Genomic DNA, 12175 nt, shown 5'->3' with positions numbered 1-12175 from the left:
TTGATTTCCTCTGAATCATTGTGTCTTATTTTTCTGAACACTCTCGATCTGAAGCATATGTGGCTGCCAAAATATGAACAGATTTAGGGTTTGTATGTGTATTTGTAAGGGCTAAATTTTGGTTGACCTGGTGCTTAGTGCATTTCTGCAAATGATGCACCAAAAGGACACAGTTGGATTCCAATAATTTATGTTCATGTGTTACTTAGAGTTCTTATTCTTCTATAGACATTTGTGTTCTTGCATTTCAAGCAATGTTAAATAATAATATGAAAGCAAATCAGAAAGCACCAGTGGTACTTTGAACTTCATGCTACTATTAGCATGCTAATATTCTCACAGTAACAACGCTAGCATGCTCTTGTTAAGTTAATTAACATCATGTCAGCCATGTTCACCATATGATTAACTCCGGTTCCTTTTCTAAGGATCATATTTGTATTTAGTGCCTCTACTGGGACATGTTTCCATGCTTATGATTAATTATGTGATTACCACGAATGACTGTACAAAATTGTGGGCCAATGCATTTCGCAGAACTCTTCACCATAAGAGTGAACCTGAATGTCTGATCCAAATTCCATCGCTATTAGTCTGGATCTGTTGAGATAACTCAAAGGGGCTGAATTTGCCGTCATTAGAGATATTCAGCTAGAATAATCAAAAGGAACTCGAAGAGAGCCAACCTCCTGCAAGGCCAAATGGACAATTTCAAAGTGTTAAATAAAATTCTGAAATATGTTTTATGTGAACCAATATTATTTGGTTATTACAACAGCCAAACAAAGAAAACAAACAGACAACATAACCTCCTTGGTGGAGGGTGTTATAGAATATCAGTGTTTTTTCTAAGTCAATCCTTATGGCTATCTTGCAACGCTGGCCATATATCATTTGATTTATATCGTACTGTGACTTAGATTTACTTTGAATGTTGTTTAACTTGAAAAAAAGAAGAACAAGAGCTTCATTTGAAAGAGGAGAATATGTTGTCAATGTCCAGCTGTGCAGACACCAGCAGGAGGACTGAAAGAGAGAGAAGCAGGATTAGATCCTTCCAGATTTATCTTGTAATGAAGCTTAGATATAACTCAGCATTGCAGAGGAGAAACTAGCCACAGCAGAATGTTTTTCATCTCATTTCAAGGTTTAGAACACACTGTACCTCTGTGAGAGTCCATGAATGGAAAGTGGGTCAAGTATTTTTTTCATTTTGTCAAAGTGGAGCGAGGCCAGGAATCAAATCATCTCTCCTGTGTCATTTTTACTGTCCCATTTCATCTGCTTTCAAAAAGGTTTGGTCTGCTGCTCTCCTTATGTGTTCTCATAATGACATTGTATTTAATATAGTTCAGGAATAAGACCCTGCTCTCCTATTAATTCAATCACCTGTCTCGTTTATTCTACCACCTGTGGATCACTGATTCCAATATATAGTTATAATTCTAACCATACTCCCTCCACAAATCCTTTTACTCTCGTCTCTCTGAAAGGTAGCATGATGGCTCAGCGGGTAAAGTTCTGGGCTACACCTGGGGGGTAGATAAACCACAATGCTCATCAAGACGTACCCCTACTGTTAGTCTGACAGCCAGGTTCCAGACGCTCCACCCACACCATAACCCAACCTTATCATCCCACAAATATGACTGTTACCTAACCTTTCCCAACACTTATATCCATTTCAAAAGAAACCACTTTGTACAGAAAGGTGCTGGAGAGAGATTCTTTGAAGTGTTTCATAAAAAAATACAAGCACTTTTTAATCGTTTTATGACAGCAAAATCTTGACATTGTGTCACCGCTGTTGCATGACAGAATATCTTCACAGCCTCAGATTTTATTATGGGTTTTGGCTACTATGCATTTCTTTGCTTTATTCACCATAAACACAACGGAAGATTCCTGCTATCAGACTTCTTCTAAATGAGCTCAGTCTGACAGCTCTAGAACAGGACGGTCCACGTTCGAGTGACTCAGGAAAAGGGGACTAGGTGTGTCTGTAACGACCACTGCTGTGATGTTTGATTGAAAAAACATCAAACACAATTGCAAGTCTTCTGCAAATTGAGCAAGTCAGATGCATTTTCCATTTACAAAAGGTTCACTCCTCTTATGGCAAATGGATGCTAATAGCTTGCAGCTAAAGACTACGAGCTTACTAGCTCTTCTCCTGTCAAACATTAGAAGACAAATGTGGACAGAAACCACCTGGGGGCTTACTATTATATACTCACCAAGTCACGGCAATCTGCACAACAGCAATCAGCTGTGCGCCCCAGGGCTTTAACCACAGCAATCAGTGAAGGTGATTACTGGTAAGCAGGACAACAACTAAAAAAGGTACAAGTGAGCAGGCCAACATGTGTATCGATTAAATAAACCTGCCTACCTGTACCACCAACTACGACCGAGGAGAGGGCCAAAGGAAGGAACCAAGTCCAACAGGTGGTTTATAGGCCCTAATGAGGGGAGTATTTGGTGGAAGAGTTAGGCCTGGAGCTGCATTCACAGACACTGCACTCTCTCAGGGAGGGGCGGGGCATTACCAACCGCATAGGCAACGTTGTAGTCGGTGCTAGGCTCCGGGGGCTATTGGTTGAACAAAACGTAACATATTAACATATAATTATCTTGTTTGGCATGCTAAAATAAAGATATTGAGGACAGTCAATAACAGTATCAAACAATCTTGTGATACACTTCAAAATATAAATATACAGACAGATGCGCGCACACACACACACACACACACACACACACACACACACACACACACACAAGCAGACACATTATCTCCTCAGTGATGGCGATATAATTATGTATTCAATGTATTGGTATCTTTGAGAAATATTTCCTTGTGTTATTTTAGATCACTATACGCCTGACTATCAAAACTTCAGTCAAGTTTTGTTTCACGTTCTTACAATGCATTCTCTTGTTATGCTCATCTGGATAAATTCTCTAAAAGTATTGGATTAATCATTCCTAAAATATTCATTATGAACTGTTTTCATTTTTCATATGTTCTGTGATTTCAAAACAGATACATCTGGGCCACACAGTTTTGTTTTCTGGTCTCCTAAAGATCCTTTGAGATTTTGAATAAGTAGCAGCCATAACAACAAGTCATCTGTTCTAAAATATTAATATTCTGATGCTGCAGGGGTGTTTTCTGACACAACTTGCCCTGCAACAGATCCTGCTTTGTTCACTGGCTGCTGCAAACCACTGCTGGTGAAACAACACATCCAGGACTCCTGGTAGTGTTGAAATGTGATACAATGGCAAATGAAATCCAAAGTTAGACTGCCAAACATTCAGACATTCAAAAATCATGCATCTAAAACAAACAATTACAGATGAAAATATTGGTTAACCAAATTTGTTTTCTCAGCAATTCAAGTTTCATTTCAGTCTTTAAAACAACAGATGACAAAGCAACAATACATTTACCCATTGTATGCATTGGACCTATACATTAAATGTACCGTTATTGGCCATTTTATTACAGTAAAACATACATTTGGTTAAATCCTTTATTTGGTTTATCCTTTATTTCAACTCTGAAATACAACCTTTGAATGTCTATTCATCAGAAACGTGCAGTTAGGGCTATAGCTGTATGGATTTAATTTATTTCAATATGAAAACACAAAATTGTAGACAATCCAAACATGCAAAATCACCAGTATATCATATCAGACAGACACTTGGCTCGTGTTCACAGGTTTTCACACAACAAGCCGTTCTTGTCTCCTCTCTTTATGTTAATCTGGGTGACTATACATCCAATTTAAACACAATCCATTGAGAGGATATATGAGCCCGATTCAACAATGGCCTCGCAGTGGCGGGCTGCTTTGTATCATGGTGTGAGTGCAGACTCAGAGTAAACGGTTGTTGTTTCCGCGGCCGGGTGAGGCAGATGGGGAGAGGAACAATGGCGGACCCATTCGGAGGGCGGCAGTGACAGCCACTGAAGCTCCAAAGAATGTCTGGAGCCCAGCCAAAGCCTTACTGCCACTACAGCCACACCGCACCCCCCCAACCTGACCCTCCTCACGTCCCATGGTGCCCGGCGGCCGAGGGATCGACACCTTCAAAGACGGCCCCTGAGCGTCAGAGGGCCAGCAAACCACCCTGAAGGAGCAGCGGAGTCAAGGGTTGGCACTGTGGGCTGTGAGTGACTTGGAAGAGGACAACTGCGTGGACGGAGAGGTCAACCCCACCCATCTCCACCCAATACTAGCATGGCTACAGCGAGCACCTCAGGGCAGAGCAGTTTCGGGCTCGGGAGGAAAAAGAAGAAGCCTGGTCTCATGGATCAGATTACCAAGTTCTTTGGAGGAGACAAGAAGAAAAGGAGCAAGGTGAGCTTCCATGCATCTGCATCTAAAGGATCGGTTCAGGTCAGGAACTTCCCGAGCCTAATGATTTTAAACCTTAATGTTAAAGAACGCTGAAATTCAATTATTTTTCCTCATTGCACTACAACAGAAAGGTACTTGATTTTAGTATTTTGAACATTTGTTGGCAATTTAAGTATGTTGCTGCTGCCCCGTGAGCTAGGGAAAACACTTTGCAAATATGCATTTCTCAAGATTAACCACTGGATTTGTAAAGTAAAAAATGCAGAAAAATGTCTTAACCCATGAAGCAATACACATGTCTTAACCCATGAAGCAATACACATGTCTTAACCCATGAAGCAATATACATGTCTTAACCCATGAAGCAATATACAAAAAGAAATACGAAATCATGGTTTTCAGTACAGTGTATTTCAATTTCTTTATGCCTCAAAACCTTTCAAAATACCTTTCAAAATGATTTTAAAATCAGATTAGATTGAATTTAACACATTCTCAGATATTGTGACACATTTCAAGGGCAATTACTAGTTTTAAGGAGAAAAATGTGTGGGGGATTTTTTTTGAGCGTATATCTGCTTAAAGGAGAGAATAGCACTGATGGATCATTTCCCCGCCCAGACACTCCTTCATAGAGTTTGGAAGTGGCATATCTATTACGTGTGGCTTGTATTTTAATATTAAGGCAAACATCCACCTGTTATTAACCATATTCTGCAAGATGCTACAGGACCTCCAAAGCACTTTCTTATAATTATAAAAATGTAGACTGGGACCAAAAAGTTAAGGTGGCTGTAACTGTACAAATGCTGAATCTAAGGGGAAGCTTTTAGGTGTGTTGCTGTTACAGCATTCTAAAATCCATCATACAGTAACTAACATCTAACTTTCAAGTTCTTCAATACTCTGCTGGGAAGGGTGTGATACATTGGAGAAGCAGAGTCTCAGATGTTATGGACTTTTGGGTTCTTGGCTCAGATATTTTCCCTCATATGTTACAGATTTCTTCCTTGCACTTATGACACAATACAACACGGTGGTAATAATTATAGGTATTTGTATAACGTTCTTTTTTATTAAAGTGATATGTTCAGTCTCAATGAAACATACTCATTCATTTGAAAGAAGGGGGACTAATTCAACTATTTTAATTGCCTCAATTTAATATAATATCAGGTCTCCTATCATAGAACATGATTATAGTCTGTTCATTTACTTTTGTCAGATTGACAGCCATAGGGCCTTGGAACTACAATCATTTCTTGTAATAGGAGGTATGGTGCGGCTGAGACCGATTTTCATGAAATATGTCTTTTCATGCTCATGCCAAGCTACTCTATTATAAATATACTGTCTAAAAGATCTTAATAATTCTGTTGAGTTACGCGGTGCTTAAAGGTTTAAAAATCGGAGTTATATCTGAGTTATATCCATGCGGTTTCAATGAGGCAGTTCTTGATCTTGTGGTAACATTACAATGTAAACACACGCGGTTACTTGATTTCTGTTCATCCTCATAGGGGTCCTTCCGGGGTCATGGGCCCGCCTCACCCCAGCAGTCTTCCGCTCGACGTCGGACCAAGGAAAATGCTGTGGTGCATTTCTTCAGGAGCTTGGTATGTCTCTTGAATTAAACAAATGTCATATTTTAAACATCATCATAATCATCATCATTTTTTGTTTATAACATCCTCACAAAAAAAACCATTTCATCCTATTTACTGAACTCTCAGTTACTTCCTCAGATTTACTTTGGCTCTAACTCTTGGCATCAATAGAGCGACAGTCTTTCAAAGCTAAACCGTTTCATTTACATATTTATTTAAAGAAAAAAGACATTTGGGGAAGTTTCACCCAGCAGTTCAAGATAGTGTTTTTTTATTTTGTCATGCACAGTACAATCAGTCATTCTGTTGTTAATTGTTTTCTCTCAGGTTACCTCTCCTCAACCTAAATCCAGGGTGAGTCTCATTTTTTCCACCAATCTTGTTCTGTTGTTCATTCCAGAGGTATAGCCACTGGGTGAAGATGGAGAGAGGCACTGATCCTTTCTTTCTGATTCAGTTTAGATTCCTCGTCTACATAAAAGTTGTCTTTCATATATTTTTAGGACGATTTTTATTTGATATCCACTTGGTGCGTCAATGGATACCTACATGCGTTTTTATGTGGGAAAATATAACTTTTGCACCACCCAGTGGGAGTAGCTGATTGTAATATGCTGAACGCAACGCATGCTGCTCTTGCTATCCTTGTACACTGCACTGGCCCTGTGGTATTTTTTACAAACATAATTGAATATAATCAAAATCATTTCAAATATGCTCGGTCAAGTAACACGACTTGTGTAGTGAGGTAAACACCAATGAATATGCTAGCATTATGGTGTGTAGCAGGCATATTAGCCATCTTAGTTTTCAGAATCAGAATCAAAATCAGAAATCCCTTATTTGTCCCACAGCGGGGAAATTTACATTTGTTACAGCAAAAATGGCATAGCAGTTAAGCACAAAAAACTAGTTAGCAAATGTTGGGTAATCTAGCACTACATGACAGTAGTGTTAGGCTAAAGTCCATCTGTTTTAGCATAAATAGTAGTTTTTAGCTCATTTTTAGTTTGCATTAAATACTCTTTTAGCTTATGTTAAGCTATTTAGCACTAAACACTAGATTTAAGCCCATGTTAAACTATTAAGCACGAAACACTACTTTAAGTTAATGTTTGTTTATTTATTTAGAGCTAAACAGAAGTTACTTTGAATGATTAGAATTTCTTACGTTTAGCATGTACATCTTTGTCATAAACCAAAGTAGGCCTATTGGACTAATGGAAATTTCGACCAGACGAATATTCCACGAATAATCATAGCCATTAAGGTTCATCCTGAAGGGAACATGAATGTTAAATCCATCTTGCATATGTGGTGATATAGTTAGTAGGCCTTAACCTCTGAGGACCATGACTTTCCCAAATGTTAGTGCAATCAAGCCTGAGGCTGTTTTCTGACCTTTTTCCAAATAGTTTTCACCTATTTTCTCTTTTCAACCTCTTCTGACCTTTTTATCTCAACCAGAGAGAAGAGAAAAACAAATGTTTGTAGGAAATTCAATCTTTCATTCACCAATTTAGGTCACAAACTAGGGTTAGGGTTAGGGTTGTTGGTGACCATCGCTCAACTCTACAGAGTTAGCTGTATAAAGTAAGCTATTTACTCTAATTCTCCACCACATCACAGTTAATCTCGCCATTTTATACCTTGAACTGGATAATTTAAAGATGTGTTGAGGCAGACGCAGGGTAACTACACTCTTACTGTATCTCTACATCTCATTATTTCACTGTCTGTTTCCATTTCATGTGCAGTGGAGAGACGCCTTGGGCTTGGTATGTCACACAAACCTCCCCTCTCAAATCCCACAAAAGCCACACTGCTGACTGTACCACTGTGTGTGTGTGTGTGTGTGTGTGTGTGCGTGTGTGTGTGTGTGTGTGCGTGTGTGTGTGTGTGTGTGTGTGTGTGTGTGTGTGTGTGTGTGTGTGTGTGTGTGTTTGTATGTGTGTGTGTTCAATGATTTCACTTTAATCTGTCTGTAGAGAGCTACTCCACAATGTTTCCTTCGACTGCAGCACACCTGTGACCTAACATCCACCCTCGTTCTGTCTCGGCCTTGCTTTATGATTCACTGCTTTCCTCCTTGAAAAGAAATCTCTTTTATACCTGAGCATTAGGAATCCAGATTTATACAAAAGCAAATCTGACTCACCTGCACCTACTGCACACACATGAGCTGAAAGTTCCACAGAGATCAAAAGTAGAAATAAATTATTTTATCATTTCTGACACACCCAAGTATCGGCTTGCTGGCAAATTCATTTAAATTTCAATAAATTTTTCTCTGCTTAAATCCAGAGCGACTCGCTGCTTCTGGATGACTTTGAAATCGCTCAACTATTTATGAACCACAGCCGGTAAACATTTTCTCTTAGGATCTCTTGACCTGCATCGGCCCCTCCTCCTCTTTCACACTTCTATCTGTAACTCCTCCACTCCTCTCTGTCAGTGATGATTCACCGATCCTTCTGTTTAGGCTTTCTGCCATCTTCATGCTTTCTCCTCTGTCTGGCGACCCTGGACAACCACGTTGTATGAGGTCCTTTTACGGTGATGGCAGAGTTGTGTCCTCTATGTCAGTTCAGAGTGGACCTTGTCCTTATCATCCACTTTCTTCCCCCCTCAAAAGGAGCTGTTATGTTCTGTCTGGTCCTGTCACATTTTCATGTTTTTCCCCAAATCTCTGTCCATGGTATAATATGACAATTACAGATCCAAGAAAACTGTTTCCCACATCGTACTGTTGAGAAACCGAACCTGCAGTTTGGTTGTTTACCCCTCAGATTACAAGTTATTGAAACAGTTTTAGGAACTTTAGATCTTTAAATGTGTTTTTCTAAATTCCAAGTAATTTAAAATCTCACATCAGTCCACCTTTATTGTCCACAAGGGAAATTCAGCTTGTAGCAAAGCACATTGAGAACTCAATGATCCCATAGATCCAAACACCAAGAGGTCGATCCCAATGCAATTAAATTGGATGGATGATAAACAAAGAGATATAATTAGATTATGTGCAAAAGGTTGTGCACTCATAAGGAAGTATGAAACCTTATTTATCTTTTTTGAAAATACTTATTAGTTGTGGATATGTGATTTTGTCCCACAGCAATAAAAGTGCCACCTTAAAGGTTCTTGTTTATGACTTTTGGTTAGAGGCGTTTTTGATGCTCTTGGGTAAAATGTATCCCGTCTTGTACAGAAGGAAAGGCCATCAATGTAAAATGAATTAAGGCTGGTTAATGGTCACGCAATTATAGAGCAGGCCCCGGTTTCAGGTATCCATCTATGTTTAAAGAGCGTCTTTTTCTAGGCCTCTTCGCCGCGTGCCGAGAGCACAAAGTCGCCGGTCAGGAGACGCAGAGACCAAAGCACACTGTCCAGAATCTTCAACCTGGTGAGCCTACAGCACATTCACCATCTTCTTTCACTCAACCTGTCCTCGTTCTAGCTTTAAAACTGGGCTTAATAAACACTGTCTCCTGTCTGTGTTTGCTCAAAATGCAACAGTGATGCTCTCACCAGAGATCAGTGAGTAATAAATCGATACAATATATTGAAATCACTTCCATTCATCACCTTTCATCAGCTCCAGTTCACAGCAGCCTGTCACCATAATCTAACTAACACGCTTATGAGCATGTACATCTTCATCTATAGATTTTATCATACATTTCTCACACATATCCTTTGATTATGTTTCTGCAAATGCCATCTTCCTCCAGTATTCTGAGCATTATTTTACAGTGTGGATGATCTCCTCAAATCCCATTAAATGTGAGGTATACGACAATCAAATCATCCATGAACCTTCACCCCAGATTGCTCTTAAATACCATCTCTGGGGATAGAAATTGATGATTATTTCAAAGCCACCTCATTATAATCCTTTCTTCTCTCCAGGGAGACACCAAGTCCCGTCCACCCCCTAAACGCTGGAGCACCATCTTCTAAGCTCTCCGCCGAGGAGCAAACCACTGATCCACCCCCGATGGGAGAAGAGGAAGAACAAGAAGGGGAAACTGATTTGCAGGCAGCGGTCTCACAACCTCAAGAAATGTTAACACACTAACACCAGCCTCCTGTATGTTTAGACATTGACAACGTATGAAATCCGCTCTCCAATGATATATAAGTGCTTGTTTTTGTTTGAATCCAACCGATATCTTGTCTAGGTCATGCTTTTAGTAAAATATCTTACTGTAAAAACCACCAATGGTGCTAGTGTCAGCTGTTTGAGCTTTGTTAATGTCAGATTTTTTCATTTGTCTCCCGTCTTCAGCATGTTGTACTTGAGTGAAGCTTTGTGTATCTTGCTGCTTTCTAGGATCTCTACTCACACAGCAAATATACCTTTGGTTTTGTTTCAATGTGAAATCTAGACGGGGATCTGTCCACTGTGGCTGTCGTGCTCGAGTGAAATTGTATGTTGCAAAGCATTTGAAAACACAACTGGAAACCTCCAGAATATGAGTTATTTTATTTTTATGTAACAGTTTGTGTTTTATTATGCTTCCTGTAATTAAAAAAATGCAAATTCAAGTCTCTTAAAGAAATAAAATGCCCTTTTCAAATGCACTGTTACATAACTAAAGAATGTCCTAAAAAACTGGTCTGCTCTCTTATGTGTAGCTTTTGCATGGATCTCATGTATTATCTGTTTAAATACAACATTAATTAAATGTAATATTATTTGTGTTTCATCAGGAAGATGACAAGCAAAAGTTGTATTTGATGGTTGGATTGTAAGTGGTTCAAAGGTCTAAGGCAGAAGCCCCCAGATGGAATGAGAAGCACTGATGGACAGTATAGTGAATTCAAATGTTCTGAAGTATTATTTTTCCATTTCATTCTGTTAATAATAAATAATAAAAGAAATGTAATTGGTTGTTGCTGTTTTTGCTGACATGAGATGCTCCAAGAGTGTTATGTTTCCTCTTAATGTAAAGCTCTGTTTTTAATGTGCAGCCAAACTAGAAATAAACACATTGTCTTCTCTTAATCTGTTGATTCTGTCGTCTTTATATATTTTTCTTTTACTTTTTAAGGATTTTTGTAGCCAAACGGCTGACACATGCATAAACGTTACACCAGACTCAAATTAAGAGAAACCCTCTGTTGCAACGCTGCAGTTTCAAAAACGATGCAAATGGAGAAATTTCTTCAACACAATTGAAACCAGGGGACACTAGTAGGTGATGCACACAGATGGGAACAGGACCGGAGCGCTTGTTGATATTAGAGGGATTATAAATGTGGCGGTTGCAGGTGGCCACCGTACCAAACAGAATGGGATACATTTACAAATATACAATTTCACTTATCTCTAAATAATAATTTTTTGACATTCTTACTGTGCTCATTTGCTTTCATGCAGAGAGTCAAAGAGATAATACATACAGCTCCGGAAGAAATAAAGAGACCACTGCAACTTATCTTATCAGTTTTTCCGGTTTTACTATTTATAGGTTTGTCCTTTTTTTTGTTATTGTATTCCATAAACTACTGACAACATTTCTCTGTGTTGGAATTCAACAAACACTGGAATGGCTGCCATACATGTAGAGATTGAGATTTAAGAAACATTTGGAGTTGTTTTTCCAGAGCTGTATGTAAACATGTTTGCTTGGTTAGCATTAAGGCTAAACACTCTGTGCCAAAAAAGGGGTCAGGCTAACTGTTTCCCTCTGCTTTAAATCGCAATGCTAGGCTAACTGACTTCATTTCAGTTTTATCGAAATGCAGGAATGTCTAACTATAACAAGAAATAATAAAAAACAAGTTCTTCCCGTCTTTGGTATTTCATATTTTTCCTTTTTATTGGCAGGCATTACAACTATAATGGCCCCATTTATAGTAGGCCTACTGCTGTTCGTAACCATGACGATCGCAGGGACTGCAAATGCTAAATAACGTTTTAACAAGCTGTCTGATAACCGACGAGGGGGAAGTGGATAAAGTACTGTATTAGCTCCAAACTCAATCCATGATCCATACAAAATGAAGCCCCTCACCCTCTGGATGTATCCTCTGGGGGCCAATCATTTCTCAGACAGTAATCGCAATATCTAAATACAGGAAACGGCAAACTGTACAATTTGTACTATAGTTAATTGATCTCTGAACACGGATTAGGTGGAGAGGAAGAAAAAAACAATGTTTCACATCATTATAAATAATGCTGAGATA

At 39.0% G+C, this 12175-nt stretch overlaps 1 protein-coding gene across 8 annotated transcripts; it reads left to right on the top strand.

Moving 5' to 3' along the window:
- Nucleotides 1–4047: 4047 nt before the first annotated feature.
- mbpa (myelin basic protein a) lies at nt 4048–10988 on the top strand. Of its 8 annotated transcripts, none has more exons than XM_063899819.1 (7): nt 4052–4412; nt 5894–5989; nt 6308–6334; nt 7738–7758; nt 9300–9383; nt 9497–9517; nt 9890–10988. In XM_063899819.1, the coding sequence occupies exons 1-6, from the start codon at nt 4254–4256 to the stop codon at nt 9497–9499; spliced, it is 390 nt and encodes a 129-aa protein (XP_063755889.1). In that variant the 5' UTR covers nt 4052–4253; the 3' UTR covers nt 9500–9517; nt 9890–10988. The 8 variants fall into 8 exon arrangements, with proteins under 8 accessions (XP_063755895.1, XP_063755890.1, XP_063755889.1 ...); XM_063899823.1 differs by having other exon boundaries at nt 4077–4373; XM_063899817.1 differs by lacking the exon at nt 9497–9517.
- Nucleotides 10989–12175: the final 1187 nt, after the last annotated feature.

Source organism: Eleginops maclovinus, chromosome 13 (genome assembly GCF_036324505.1).
Source record: "Eleginops maclovinus isolate JMC-PN-2008 ecotype Puerto Natales chromosome 13, JC_Emac_rtc_rv5, whole genome shotgun sequence".
In the NCBI taxonomy this organism is placed as follows: Eukaryota; Metazoa; Chordata; class Actinopteri; order Perciformes; family Eleginopidae; genus Eleginops; species Eleginops maclovinus.
Note: the sequence above shows the minus strand (reverse complement) of the source record. Positions and strands in the feature narration are given on the sequence as shown.